At 34.8% G+C, this 15,555-nt stretch overlaps 1 protein-coding gene across 2 annotated transcripts; it reads left to right on the top strand.

Annotated features, from left to right (window-relative positions):
• The first annotated feature begins 301 nt into the window (after positions 1 to 301).
• LOC123881946 (WD repeat-containing protein 11) lies at positions 302 to 15,253 on the top strand. Of its 2 annotated transcripts, none has more exons than XM_045930720.1 (20): positions 302 to 1,502; positions 2,381 to 2,867; positions 6,106 to 6,193; positions 6,316 to 6,497; positions 6,687 to 6,823; positions 7,441 to 7,507; positions 8,289 to 8,406; positions 8,526 to 8,643; positions 9,267 to 9,342; positions 9,439 to 9,621; positions 9,864 to 10,024; positions 10,922 to 11,027; positions 11,638 to 11,842; positions 11,942 to 12,210; positions 12,371 to 12,492; positions 12,790 to 12,934; positions 13,066 to 13,158; positions 13,538 to 13,611; positions 14,181 to 14,234; positions 14,312 to 15,253. In XM_045930720.1, exons 1-20 carry the CDS (start codon positions 502 to 504, stop codon positions 14,610 to 14,612), a joined length of 3,987 nt encoding a protein of 1,328 aa, XP_045786676.1. In that variant the 5' UTR covers positions 302 to 501; the 3' UTR covers positions 14,613 to 15,253. The 2 variants fall into 2 exon arrangements, with proteins under 2 accessions (XP_045786676.1, XP_045786675.1); XM_045930719.1 differs by having other exon boundaries at positions 305 to 1,502; positions 12,368 to 12,492.
• The last annotated feature ends 302 nt before the right edge of the window (positions 15,254 to 15,555 follow it).

The raw sequence follows: 15,555 nt of genomic DNA, 5'->3' as shown, positions 1-15,555 counted from the left end.
TACTAATACTAGTGGTGAAAGATTTAAATAGTGTGTTCTAAGTTCAATCATCTGCTCTAATATAAACAAAAAAAACTAATATTTTGGCTTACGCGGATTCCCCCTCCCATTCCTCCGGTCAAATATGTTTTTCTAACTAATACTAAACAGTATTTCCTCCGATCTTAATTATAAGCAAATGTTACAATATATTTAAAAAGTAACATTTACTTATAATTAAGGTCGAAAAGAGTATTATTTGAGCAATTAAAGTTTAGTCCAGCGGTAAAAAAGTTTATAGCTAGAGGTAGTAAGTTACATTATCAACTTATTATATTAAAAAAAAAACTAAGCTGGATTAATTTCCTTTTGCGGTAAAGTAACAAAATCAAAACCGATCTATCAAAACGAACGTTCCGCGCTCTGTTCGTGGTTTGTCTGAAGAAGAAGAGTAAAGACTATAGAAACTGGTAAACGCCAACAACGTTCAATCGAAACCGATTTGAATTTGAATAATAAAAAATGTTATTAGGAAATTCTCCTAGAGCATTAGCATCACCAAGATCACAACCACAATCACCATTTTCATCATCATCACAAGAATCATGGGAATCAATGCTCCCTGGTCCATCAACTCGCAACAACTTTGGATCTTCAGATCTGAGTCCTCACGGCCTCCTCGCATTCCCTTCCGGCAGTTCAATTTCCATAATCGACACTCGCTCTATGCAGTTAGTTTCATCTTTCCCTATTCCTCCTCCACCTTCCTCCGCCGCACCCTTCGTAACCGCCATTCGCTGGATCCCTATCCCTCTAAATCGCCATCTCCTCTCCTCCGAACCTTCCTCCTCTCATCTTCTCCTCGCCGCCGGTGATCGTCAAGGTCGCATTGCGCTTCTCGATTTTCGTCTAAAATCCGCGATTCTTTGGTTTGATACTGATTCTAAGACAGGGATTCAGGATCTTTGTTGGATTCATGCACGATCTGATTTATTCATCCTCGCTGCTATTACTGGACCTTCTACACTTTCTCTCTTTAATTCTACTACTGGAAGATGTGTTTGGAAATACGATGCTTCGCCGGAGTATTTCTCTTGTATTCGCCGTGATCCATTCGATGCGCGTCGCATTTGTGCGATTGGTCTCAAGGGTTTTCTATTGTCGTTGCTTCATCTTGGTGATACTGAGGAAAGTGTTGTTATTAAGGAACTTCAGATTCGTACTGATTCTAGTGAATTGCTTAAGCTTGAGAGAGATTCGGCCGGTGCTGCTTCGGTACCTGCTTCTGCGGCTTTTCCTCTTTATGTAGCGAGGTTTGCATTTTCTCAGCATTGGAGGCACATTTTGTTTGTTACATTTCCGAGGGAATTGGTTGTGTTTGATTTGCAGTATGAGCGTGTGATCTTTAATTCTGCTTTGCCTCGTGGCTGTGGCAAGTTTCTAGACGTGTTGCCTGATCCGAATAACGAATGGATCTACTGTGCTCATGTTGATGGCAAGCTCAGCACATGGAGGAGGAAACCGTAAGTGTTTTCTTGTCTCAGAATTATCGTGTATTTGGATGCTTTTCCTATCAATATTAGTAATACACATTGTAAGAGAGTAACATAATGATGCTTTAATAATTGCTATATGCTTGCAATGTCCGTTGATTGGAACTAGAAGCTTTCTTTTTATATATATGAGTCTATAATTGCTATTTTTGTTTGTCAAATTTTGGTTGTTGCAAGTATCCAACACACTAGAATTCCGCGTGTTTGAGAAACCTGTATGATGATGCTGGAATTTGATGTGAGACCGGCCCCAATCCTTTTATGGAATTATCTTCCCATGCTACTTAGAGGTGGACAAATGAGAAAATGTTTAGGGGAGGATATGGTATATGCATATTTTTGTGATGATTGCTTCCTTTATTGTTATGTTATATTATAGGGATAAACGAGAAAATTGATTCTATCTTCCTGTTGTTTTTATACTTTTCATTTGCTCTCTATAAAGTTTCCAAGGGTATTAGTCATTGGCGCATGCAACTCTAGTTGTAATACAGATTAGCAGCATTTGATTGTTTATAACTAACTATGGTTTAAATGTATATTTTGCTTTTTTGAGCTGTTTCAGTAACCATATTGGTTTCCATTGCTCTGTTTAGTATTTTGTTAATTATTTTAAATTTGTAATGTCATTTGACCTTTCAAAACATCTGTTGGGCCATGGGTGTACATAAAGTATACAATGCCCAAAATATCTATGCATCCATCTCAGTAGATGCCACATACATTTCTGCTCTCTCACACTCTTTTACCTCTCTAGACCCTTCATTTCCTGAAATCAGTGTCTAGCTGATTTACTTGCAAGTGTGTTTATGTAACTAAGAGTTATACTTATCTGCATTTGATCACAGTGGGGAACAAGCACACATTATGTATTCGATGGAAGAGTTAATGCCATCTGTTGGTACCTCTGTCCCTTCTCCTTCGATACTTTCCGTCGTTTTATGCCAATCAGATACCACTCTCCAGAACATTGGCAAGAATTATTCTGGCATACCTAGTTCTCCTTACCTTCACGAGGATTTTGATAATCCTTTTGACTTTTGTGACGAGTCCCACATTATTTCTAAGATACATTTAATCTCCATATCCGATGATGGAAAATTATGGGACTGGCTCTTGACTGCTGAAGTGAATGCAGACACTCAAAAGGATGATAAGAAGTTGGGTTTGGTCAATGATGATTCCACAGCAGCATTACATGGAGCCAACTCTAACACTATGGTATCTTTTGCTGGTGGACGGGAACTAAATGTAGGCAGGCCGCTGGATCATCTCAATGATAATAAAAGCCACTGGCCAAGCTCAACCTTCAATCATGAAGAAATTTCAATGAAGGTAAGACTGTACTTACAAACTTGCTTTGATTTATACCCCACCATTTGCTTCTAATTGACAGTTCAAATGTTTTTTTTGTTCCTATTCATATGTTATCTTCACTTTATCAATTAATAAGAGAAACGACGTGAAGGAATAACAGATTGAAGGGATAAACGGTATATTATATTTTCATGTTAATAAAAAAACTGAGAACAAAGAAATAGAGAAATTTAATGGCGTCTTATAGTTTTATATTAATAAAGAAAATAAGCAATTCAATGTTTACCTAGTACATGTTTTGTCTTATTTTAATCCCTTGCAAGCAAATTGACAGTGTGCTATTGCAGATATATATTTTTTATTATATAAACAAAGAAAGAAAATACCATGTAAAAATAAAATATTGCATTAGAATGTCTTGTGTCATATGACTGCACAATGAGTGTATTTATAATCCCACGAATCTCTCTTAATATGCAGGGAGCATCTGTCAAATCCCTAATTATATCCCTTATTAATAGCAAGTGCTATTTACACAATAAACACATGTTAAATGTGTTTTCTAACAATATTTATAATAAATTGCTTTTTATTCATTGCTTGTAGTCCATGATCTTAGTATTTGAATAATATTTAATTGCTACTGCTTCATATATTCCACCAATTTGTTAAGAAGGAACAAATAGTTGCAACCAAATTTTGAAGTTTCTCATTTCCTATCAAAAGTAGTTTCAAAATGTTTTCACTCGTCTAACTTTTATTAATTCTGCTTCTGATATTCAATCAATTGGGAAAGGCAGAACAGATAGTCAAAACCAATTGTTGAAGTTCCCCATATCCTGTTTCCTTTTTTATTCTTTTGGGGTTTGATATAAATACTAGGAAGCTTCAAAATATTAATAGATTAAATGTAATTTTTATTCAAGATAAAAGGGGGTCGCCATAATAGGCTGATTTTTCTTGATAATTTAATGAAATTTTATATAGTTAATTTATAGGGATTTTATAAGGCTAACTTAGAACACCATTTAATGATAGTACAACTAGAGTACTATTTAGATTCTATATGGATTAGAGAAGTTATGGCAGGCATATCAGTAAATTTGCCAAGTGTCAGTTAAGTAAAAATATGCCTATAAAAGGGATTACCATGTTAAAAATGAGAAGCAATTGTTATCAAATCTGTTACTATAACCAGATGCACATTGGAGAGTAAGGAAAAGAGAAAGACAGGTTCAGTAGCTGCTGAATATCTGCCATATTTTCTTTTCAGATTGGATTTGTGTCTGCCTGCCCATAACTAAATACTAGCCATTTCTAACTCCACTATGATAGAAAAGTTGCATTAAAATAAAGCAAAATGCATGCATACTTTAAAGGAATGAGAATATGCGGCAATCCTAATTTTTAGATTCTAGAAGGTGATCACAATCCTTTGGATATTTTGAAAAGTGGTCTGAAAGATGAAACTAAAGATGGAGAGATAAAAATCCTTTCTGGTCATTGAACCTGCTAATAAAACGGTATGGGGTGTCGGTTGGAGGAAAGAGATGACTTTTTTTAGGAATCTAATAAATGAATGCATTGGGGTTGCTCACTTGGTAAATGTCAAATAAAGCTAAAATATTCCAATTCAAGATACAATCATGAGGAAGTGGTATCTCTTTGACATCTACTCTACTCCAACATATAGAAATTGGTTAATTGGTGAAGATAAACTGATAAATTTACTTGACCCCCCTCCCAAGAAAGAGACCCAAGTCCTAATAGCCTTACCAAATGGTGATTCAACATAGTCTCCATCTTGGAACCAAGCCAATTTTGGATAGATATATTACTATGAAATCAACCATCATTATGGCTAAAAAGACTGATGTACTAATTGTGATATCATGTATGAGTTTGATTTGAAGTCTCTACCAGTCTGTGATATCTTTCCTGGTGATACTCTTGGAGGCAGCGGAGCAAAGTCAGGGAGGAAGAAACCATTTTTTTTCCTTTCAAATGTTTTGGATTTAATCACATTTACTTCTCGTGGGCCTCAAGATGTAACTTTTAAGACCCACAACCTTTTGAACATCAAAGATGGTAATACATTGATTTCATTAGGTTATAACTGTTCTAGTTAAATTCCATTACGTTTGGTCAATCAAGTTAGTGAAGTATTCATGCGGATGAATCCTAGTTGGATAGAATATGCAGAGCAAGTTAGAAAAAAATTATAATTCTTCAAATATTTATAGTGCATTTTATACATGGTCTGGATGGAAGATTTTTTATAATCAACTGAAAATGCTGTGAAGATTAAGTTTTCTTTCCAAGTGGAGGAGAGCTAATGCTAATGCAGGGAAAATGTAGTTCAATGATAAATGTAGTTTTCTTGTTGAAAATTTTGAGCTTATTTTAGGTTATTTTGAAGAATTATAATATATTAGGATACTGCACAGGTTAAAAGTTTTATTATGCCTATGAAAGATCTCTCTATGTGCAAAAGTAAATTTATATTTCAGTTATTAATCCCATTCCAAGGATATCCATTTTTTCAGTTAACTCCAGATTTTTACCAACTGGAGATTATGCCATATGTTATAGTGCTACCTACCTGCATCAGGTTTGGATACCGATAGGAAGACAACAGCACACATAAATTGCAGGAGTTCATGTCGAAACACATGATATGGGCAATTACAACTAAATCAATAAACAAGGGTGTAGTACCTTCAGCTTATTGACTTATTTATGAGCAATCAAATTGTGCATTTTAATTGGGACATACTTCAAGTATGAATCCTCGCCCCTCTGTTGTGCATATGCACGTATAATACTTATCTGCACTCACACATGCAAGGATTGTAATGCAGCCTGCATTGCTATTTGTCTGTACAAACATGTCCGGAGAGTAGTGCCAATCCACCCAACCTTCCCAGATGATAAACAAGATGAAGAAATAAGCAAAATTTTAATATTTTGCAAATTGTAACAATCTTCATGCTCTTGTTATCATTTGTCTTGCACTATGATGAACACCCCAATGGATTCTTTTTTCATAGAGGTAGATAATAGGATCATACATTCTGAACTTGGAGCCAGAGTTCTAATTATTTGACTCATAATCTTTATGCTAATCTAGATCCTGGCTTATCTATGCGAGAAAACTGCATCTAAATGCTAATGCTAGGTAGAACTTATTAAGATTTCCGGTGTCGGTTTCAATATTTTGATGTTTACATCCTTGCCTTTTACTTCTCTGATGCAGATTAGCCTAGTTGGACAGCTTCAGCTTCTCTCTTCAACAGTGACTATGCTGGCAGTACCAACCCCTTCTCTGACTGCTACTCTTGCCCGTTAGTTCATTCCCACCAACTCACATATTCGTTCAAATCTAGTACTACACTTTTATAGATGTAAATTGTCATTATGCATACTGTGTTTTCTGTGTTGATTAATGAGCTAATGTTATTTGAAGGTGGAGGAAATTATCCGGCAGCAGCTGTTCCCCTGGTTGCTTTGGGAACACAGAGTGGGATAATAGATGTTGTTGATGTTTCTGCCAATGCTGTTACATCAAGTTTATCTGTACATAGCGGTATTGTTAGAGGACTACGATGGCTAGGAAATTCCAGACTGGTTTCATTTTCTTATACTCAGGTATATGATTTGATACTTTTGCTTATGGATTTTATTTCCCGTCCCTACAGAGTTTGTTTCTTTCTGTTGGGTTCGTTTCTGTGTAGTTTATGATTTTTGTGCATATCACTTATTGCCTACATCATATTTCATACTTCTGGAAATGCTTCTTGATCCATCATTATATTATACATATGCTTTTTGACTCAGGCTAATGAAAAATCTGGAGGATATATTAACAAGCTAGTTGTGACCTGCCTTCGAAGTGGCCTTAACAAGATGTTCCGAGTTTTGCAAAAGCCAGAACGTGCTCCAATAAGAGCGTTGAGAACATCTTCATCTGGAAGGTGAACCTCAAAGCTATATTTATGTTATAATCATTAATTCATTACTACTTCAGTTCCTGAATCTTTTTTTGTTACCTGTTTTTCTCTTTTCTATACTGACATGTACGTACAAAGCATGAAAGCCCTGATGGGCATGACTTAGTCATATAAAAAGTTTATACCATCAAGGTGGAGTTTAGTGGCTCCATGAAAGCGAGTTTATATGGATGTTAACCATACTTTAGTTCCAGTATTTATGGGTTGTGTATGCCACCTTTGGGATCTTAAAGGATGTTGATATGTTTCTGGGGTGTCTTGTAGAATTTGGCGATCTGAGTTGCAGATGATGGGTGTGTTGGAACTCAACCCATCTTTTATCCTTTTTAGATCCACCACTCTGATTGTTTAGTAATTTTGTTGTGAAGATTTGCTCTCCTCCTGATATTCTAAAACTTAATTGTTGATAGCAAGGGAAACAAATTTTTTTCTTTTCTGAAGGTTGTTCTATGGAAGACTTTGTCATATTTTTACTCTCCAATCCTGTTTATCAGAGCTGTTTGCTTTTCTTTCACCTGTCTGTAATAGATTATCGTGATTACATTATGCTTTTCAGTAGTTTGATATCCACAATATTTCAGGTATCTTCTAATTTTGTTTCGTGATGCACCTGTGGAGGTTTGGGCAATGACTAAGAATCCTATCATGGTAGATGCACTTGAAACTCCCAGCTATTGAAGTTTTTCATTTTTAAATAATATTTTATGTTAAGTATGTAGTGCCATAACTGGCTTAAGTATATATGGTCTTGAGTGGAATAACTAGTGAAGGGTCTGGCTGATACTTTATTGTTGTTGTCTCATGATTTTGAAAGGAAAGAAAACTCTGAATTATGACTATGATTTGACATGATTGGTGAAACAAAAGACTTATCACTAACCTCTAGTTATACTATACTAGAACTGACTCCCATACTACTACTAATCAAGTAGGGAAACAAATCATGATAATAACTAAAAAGTAAAGAAACAAGTTCAAAGATATCTCTTAGATATTCAAAGGTAAGTAACTAATCTTAAGATATATTCTAAGATAATACTGAGATATTAGAAGATAATTTCATTTTTCGTATCATCTAATGGTATTCTAAAAACTGAACAAGGATAAATCTTGCCCTTTGAGTCGGCATTGCAGTTGAGTCTTCCCACGTCCTTGATAAAGGCATCCATTAGTTGGTCCCATATCTAGTTTTTCTCTATTGCTGTCTTCTTGTTTGCAGCCAGTGGGATATGGTTCATACAAGCTACTCTTTTTCCCCAATTGATGCATGGACTTTACCTTTTTTATTTTGAATCCCTACATTTTAGTGTGCTTCCTTTTTTGATTAGAAAGGTTGATTCAGATGTTTGTAGTATAGGTGTTATATATTTTTGTTGATACTATATGTTATTTTATCTGAATGTTTATAATGCTTGCTATCTCTATGTAGCTTAGATCATTAGCTCTTCCATTTACGGTATTGGAATGGACTCTTCCAACAGTTCCACGTCCTCCTAAGGATCAAACGCCCGAGGCTTCAGATGAAGCATCTAAACCATCAGATTCAAGTGGGTTATTTGTTTGAAGTGCTTAAATATTATCTGGATCGTTGCTAGTCTAGAATTCTTGGTTCCTTACCATTTTATTAAGATTAGATATAAGCTAATTACTAATTTTAATTTATTAGAAGAGGGGTCAAGCGCAGAGGGATCACAAGATGATACTTCTGAAAGTTTTGCATTTGCTTTGGTGAATGGGGCACTTGGAGTTTTTGAAGTGCATGGTCGAAGAATTCGAGATTTCAGGTGTTAATTCTTTTCCATTGAAAAAAATGTTCATTACAGAATGGTGGTTTTTCATGATATATTGACTCAATGTTATTGACATTTAAATTTCTATTAATTGATTATTGAATCCTTATCATCATTGATTCTATGATTATTAAGGGTTAATCTCTGATTTACTCCCTCCATCTTATTATATCTGTTTCTTTTAGAATATTGATTTGTCTCAAATTATTTGTCGCTTCATAATATTAAGGCATGTGTTATTTGTTTCCCATAATCCCATTATTTATTGGTAACCACCAATACATTAGTTAAGCAATTTTTTCTATTTAACTATTATTACAATAAGGGTATTCTAGTCCTTACTAAACTTTTATTATCTTTTAGTCCGTAGGAGACTAAAGGCATGCTATTTTTTTTTTAACTCTATTTATTAAAATAAATAAAAATTTAGAGGGACTAAAATCAACTTTTGCCAATTGTATATTGAACAAAAACATATCTTTACCCTTTATTTTATCATGGTATGTAATCAGTATAATCAATTATTTGTTTAAGATATATTACCATAATATACAACATACATCCTTGCAATTTTTCGTTTGTTTTCTTTTATCTGATAAAGTTAGCATTGTCCACAGACCAAAATGGCCTTCTTCGTCCTTTGTATCATCAGATGGATTGATAACTGCAATGGCCTACCGCTTGCCCCATGTGGTATACATTAATACTTTAGAACTGGTTCCATCTCTCACAGAGATAAACCAAATTTATTTTAAATTGATGATGGTTTTGACTAAATCAGTTTTTCAGGTGATGGGAGACAGAATGGGTAACATAAGATGGTGGGATGTGACAACTGGACATTCTTCCTCTTTCAACACTCATAGAGAGGGAATTCGTCGAATAAAATTCTCACCTTTTGTACCAGGGGACCATAGCCGGGGGCGTATTGCTGTTCTGTTTTATGATAATACCTTTTCTGTTTTTGATTTGGTAAGATAGGATTTTACATTTTCTAGATTGTAAGTGCAGTTTAGTTATTTTATTTCATGTTTTTTGTAAATATTTGAACTTCTTATGATAAGCATGTTCAGAACTTTGATTAATTTGGTTTTTATTGGGGATCAAACACTGCGATATTGAATAATATTATGCAAGCAACTAATTTTTCAAGTTTCCTTTTTATTTTTTATTTTTTTATCATTTGATCTTAATTCTAAACATATTTTTTCCAGGACTCGCCCGACCCCTTGGCCAATTCACTTTTGCAACCTCAATTTCCTGGAACCCTTGTGTTGGAACTTGATTGGTTGCCCTTACGAACTGATAAGAATGATCCATTGGTCCTCTGCATTGCTGGAGCAGATGGTAGTTTTCGCCTTGTTGATATTAATGTGTAAGTGCAACGATTTACTCTAAGGTGTCAAGAGTGATCAGCTCCTTTCTTCATTTTTGTTATTATCAAGATATGATTGGTCTAGATGGTATTGTTACTGCTTGGACTAGTTTGGATGGTGAGAAATGATTTTAGCAATTATGAAAACATTCATCTTGATATTGCTGCATTTAGGTCCTTTTGACAACATCAACAACGAAGCCTTTTTCTACTGGGTGGGATCAGATGAAATAGGTTAAGTCTGAAGATATCACCTCTAAATGTCTCTTAATAGTCTGGCCTATAGTTTTCTTTGGTCATCCTTTACCTCTAGCTATAGGACCATCCTCCATCCCTTAGCAGTGCCTCTGTAGGTCTCTCAACATTTTGTAGCCCTTCAATATTTCTTGGATGGGATGCACAATTATCTACGACCAACACAATTAATTAATACCCCTCTAAATTAATAAAATTTCATGGTCCCCAACATTATTAATTTATAGATATGTATTATTAAGATTGCTCCTCTCACTCTCACATAAAAAAGACCCTCTTAAAGTCTCACTTGATGCATACATATCTTACATACCAAAGGGGAAGGGAGAGGCATGTAGGAAGAACTTTTGTCTTGGACATGGAGCTGCCTGGAATATAAAAGAGATTAGAAAGTTTTAATATTTTTTAAATATTCCTTTTCACGTGGAGTTATTTTTGAAGCTCAACAAAGTGCAACATCCATGGATATTATTTCATTATGTTTCTAACATTTTAGAGTTGAATCTTACGGTGGAGATTCAAGGTGAATCAATCACCAAGTCTTGTTATATAGATGACACGTGGCTAAAAATAGTTGTTCCAATTTTGGGAATTTCTATACTGGACTGACTTTATGAATGTCATACCTTTCTTTTCATGCAGAAATGAAAAACGACTTGGTTCAGCACTCCTGCTCAGAAAAACAAAGGAGAGATTCCGTGCAATGCCTATATGTTGTCCCATACTACTCCCTTCACCACATGCATTGGTAATATGCCAACATTAAATTTATCGATTTTACTAAACTAGCGAAATATTATATTTTCTCATTGCCTACTACCAACTATCAATGGTGGATGGCAGTTCATGGTGGAAAGCCAAAATATAAAATATGGTGGATGGCGTTGCAACTTATGGCGTACGCGTCAGCATGGCAGCCATAGTAAACACACAAATATACAAAAAAAAATCTGCAGAATATGATGAAAAAAAGAATTTAACAGAAATGGAGAAACAAAAGGGTAGGAAGTTTGATATACCCAAATCAAAAGTGGACTAGTTGAACAAAAACAGAACCACCATGAGAACAAAATGATGATGAAATGCTCAAATAAAAAGTGGACTAGTGGAGGGGAAAAAACAAAATAACCATTAAAAAGAGAAGAGAATCACACAGAAAAGTAGTTTTTTTAAGATAACGAAGAGAATAAGAGAGGTTAGTTTGAAGGAGATGGAAGTTTGAGGCTTAAAAATTCCGAAGGAGAATGAGGCAGGCTTTCATGAGGCTACTGCTGGTTGAAAGTGCAAGTCTTTTAGGGGTTTTTATGGGTCATGTTTCTTTATTTGTTTATTTATAGTGTTTCATTAAATATCTGCAGGCACTGCAAATGATTTTGCAATTGGGCGTTAAACCTTCTTGGTTTAATACTTGTAGTACGACCATAAAAAAAAGGCCTCACTTAATTCCAGGAGCTCCTCCACCAACCGGGGATCTTCGCGCATACATGATTAATGTACCACCTCTTGGAGACTCTGTGGTGCCAGAGATGCTTCTGAAAGTATTGGAACCATATCGAAAAGAAGGTTTTATTTTGTTTTGCAGAGTTTCTATTATGAGAATCCTTCCACTTGAGATTATATACTGTTGATATTAAGAACACTGCCAATATTTCCGTTTTTAAGGTTGCATGCTTGACGATGAGAGAGCCAAGTTGTATGCTAGTATTGTGGATAAAGGCTGTGCTGCAAGGTTTGCTTTTGCAGCTACAGTATTTGGTGAATCCTCAGAAGCTCTGTTTTGGCTACAGCTTCCTCAAGCGCTTAAACATTTTATTAATAAGTCATCGAGAAAGCCACCATCAAAAGGGTCTACAAAAGAAGGGTTCTCTGAGGTTGATGAAACATCTTTACTGTCTAGGATATCATCAAAGGGAAAACCAACTGAAGGAATGGTGAGAGATTCATTGTTTGCAGGACTTATTTATAGCATCCCTTGAGGTTATATCACATGACATGCCTTTTAGTGTTCCACATTCCAATTGTTGTTTAAACAGTTCCTGTTAATGCTGAGTTTCAAATTCTTCTTAGTGAGTTTTGCTTTTGGGTTAGCAGAGTCAAGGTCAACAAAAATTGATGGCTTTTGATCAAGAAGAGTTGTGGAAAAGTGCAAGTGAGCGTATTTCTTGGCATGACAAATTAGAAGATGAAGAGGATATGCAGAAACGTGTACATGAGTAAGTAAATAATCATTTTTTCTATCATTTTGTTGATATTATATGGCTTAGCTTGACATCTTTAGCTCGGAAAATATTTAGCTCAAACTGTTGAGAAACTTTGTAGTTTTAGTATAAATCGTTGATTTTTTAAGTGCTGTACTGTATTTGAAATTATAACGTGCAAGGCATTGTATTAGGTCTCACTTCTATGGTAAAACATTTTGAAGTTTGGTTTCTTTTAATACTTTGGGTGGAATTATTACTTTTCTAAGTTATTTACTCACTTGCAATTCCTTTTGAATTTGGTGCTATCAGACTTGTATCAGTTGGAAATCTTGAAGCTGCAGTTAGTTTATTGCTTTCTACACCTCCAGAGAGTTCTTACTTCTATGTCAATGCACTTCGTGCAGTAGCTCTCTCTTCTGCTGTTTCGAGATCTCTTCATGAGCTTGCAGTGAAGGTGAGTTTAACTGGGAAATTTGTCAAAAAAAAAAAAAACTGGGAAATGTGTGTTTAGACATCAAAATACAAATTATGTGTAGTGTTAAAAAAAAAATTCATGTATTAATATTAATGAGAGATATTTATTAGGTAGTTGCAGCCAACATGGTGAGAGCTGACAGGTCACTCTCTGGCACTCATCTTCTTTGTGCAGTTGGAAGATATCAAGAAGCGTGTTCTCAGGTTAGGCTGCATTTACAAACCCATGCAACCAGATCCAAACAATTTTGAATTTCCCTTGAATGGTCATAGTTTGTTGTTTATCTTTTAAAGTTGTAAACAAGAGCCCGGATGTTTGATGGTCTCTTGGTAATTTTGAAGTTCAAATTATGTCAAGGAAATTATGTAAAATGGCCTTCCTTACTACGCTTAGAAATGCTTTTTTCTAGGGCATGTTCAATTCAGAAACTTTATGGAAAATATATCAAAACTGGAAACTTTCTGGATGTTTTCAGAAAATTTTCAACACTTAGCTTTTCGAAGTTTAAAAAAATTGACAGAAATGTCATCAATATGATATGATTGAATTTCTTAGAGAAGTGTATTGTCATATCTTACGCAGCTACAAGATGCTGGATGCTGGTCAGATGCTTCAACCTTAGCTGCTACTCACTTAAAGGGATCAGATTATGCAAGGTTCATACTCTTTATTGATAACAAATGTTTTTCTCCATATTAACTATATTTTTTTTTTGTCCACAAGTCCTAGCTCAACCGGCAAAAATGCCGAAATTGTTAGGCTGGACGTTATGACCGGGGTTCGAACCCTAGCTCCCTCACTTGTGTGTGTGAGTTTATAAAGGTTCTGCCATTTCGTCTATCTACCAATAAAAAACTATAATTTTTTTTAATCTATGAATGGGGGTGAACCTAACATTCATTTTATGGCATAATCCCATCTGCCATTTGTAGAATAACCTCTGGTCTCTGGCTGAATGAACAAAACATAAATCCTTGCTAATATTTCAGATATCTATTTCTAAAATACTATCCTGTTCTCTAGTTTTTTTTGAAGAATATGAGTTTTCCCTTTTGGTTAACGACATAATGTAAGTGGAATTTTATTGAACCATTTTACATTCTACATGATTTTGGAATGACTTTCTAACATGATATTATGTCTCTGCATTTGTATGAGTGAAAAGGTTATTTGAATTGTATACCATCTTGACGAGGAGATCTTCCTACATTTTGTATTCTTGCAGAGTGTTGCAAAGATGGGCTGGATATGTCCTGCACAGTGAACATAATATCTGGAGGTAGCACTGTTTTTATTTTCTTTTTATTTTAACTCTACCACTATTCACTCCATTTTAACTCAATTGACCCAATGCAGGGCTCTGATTTTGTATGTTGCCGCTGGTGCACTACAAGAAGCATTGGCAGCTCTTCGCGAGGCTCAGCTACCTGATACAGCTGCATTGTTTATCCTTGCATGCCGTGAAATCCATGCAGAGATTATTTCTGACTTGGGTATTACTGATGATGAATCAAGTTCATCCGTTAATGATAGGATACGAAACTTAAATGCTTTAGATCCTAAGAATGAAGATGTCATTGTAGTTGACGAATACTTTGTGCAATACCAAAGAAAATTGGTGCATCTATGCATGGATTCACATCCATCTTATGACTAAGTATGGGCTTGTTGAAATAAATTCAAATTATTAATTAATATTCAGTTAATTGAAAACTCTAGGTCTCTGGCTGAAAAGAAAGTTGTAGACTGTTCGCTGTTGCAGTACCGCCTGCATTCTTTAGTGTTAAAGGTGCAAATGCTTTCATTGCCGAAGGTTATCGCAAGAGTATAAAAAGCACTGTGAATGAAATGGCGTAGGGTGACTTGTAATCTTTGAGGTAGCAAGATGCCAGAATCTTGTTTGAAACACGTTCCTCTTTAATTGCAGTGAATATGATTTGCAGCAAGAACTTTCTGAAGTTGACATTGCAATCACATAGGTAGTTATCCCATTGTAGATCGTATATAAATTTTTGTAGGCAACAAACCAATTAATTTGTATTTATATATATATGCTGTGATGGGACTCCACATTGGTTATGGTTGCATAGATCTATGTTTACAGGTGTTAAGTCGGTGCTGGATAAGTTTACGAACTTGTATAGTTTATTTTATCTCGTGAACATAGTAATTTCCATACATTGGAATATCTAGCCATTTGATTGATTCAATTAGGAACTGGTGTGATGTCTGGCAGTAGAAGTATGGATTGATTCATTGTTTTTGTTTTCCTCTCAATATCATTGTTATTTTAATTCAGTATATAATATTTCTTAGTCAAATAAATGTCTAAAATAAGATATAAAACCTTTTTTTTTCTGCCTAATAAAACTTTATTTCATTGAGTTTTTATTATTTATTTTTTTTTGCAAAATTACATCTTTAGTCTTTAACATAACTAGAAATGATTAAAGGAAATTGACTCCGTTGAAATTTAAAATGAATTTTTACGTCAGATGGTGTCAGAGACAATCTATATATGAAAATCTGATCACAAATATTACTTCATGAAATAATTTTCCCTTCAAGAACATGTTTTTCCATTCTTGTAATAATAAGTC

Source organism: Trifolium pratense, linkage group LG4 (assembly GCF_020283565.1).
Source record: "Trifolium pratense cultivar HEN17-A07 linkage group LG4, ARS_RC_1.1, whole genome shotgun sequence".
NCBI classification, from domain to species: Eukaryota; Viridiplantae; Streptophyta; class Magnoliopsida; order Fabales; family Fabaceae; genus Trifolium; species Trifolium pratense.
This window is presented reverse-complemented; position numbering and strand designations above follow the sequence as displayed.

Bases quoted from the DNA above. Each gene is read 5' to 3' on its own strand.
- LOC123881946 (XM_045930719.1), top strand. From the start codon at position 502: ATGTTATTAGGAAATTCTCCTAGAGCATTAGCATCACCAAGATCACAA. The intron at 8,407-8,525 runs GTGGGTTATTTG...TTAATTTATTAG, and splicing joins ATCTAAACCATCAGATTCAA to AAGAGGGGTCAAGCGCAGAG. The intron at 8,644-9,266 runs GTGTTAATTCTT...CATTGTCCACAG, and splicing joins CGAAGAATTCGAGATTTCAG to ACCAAAATGGCCTTCTTCGT.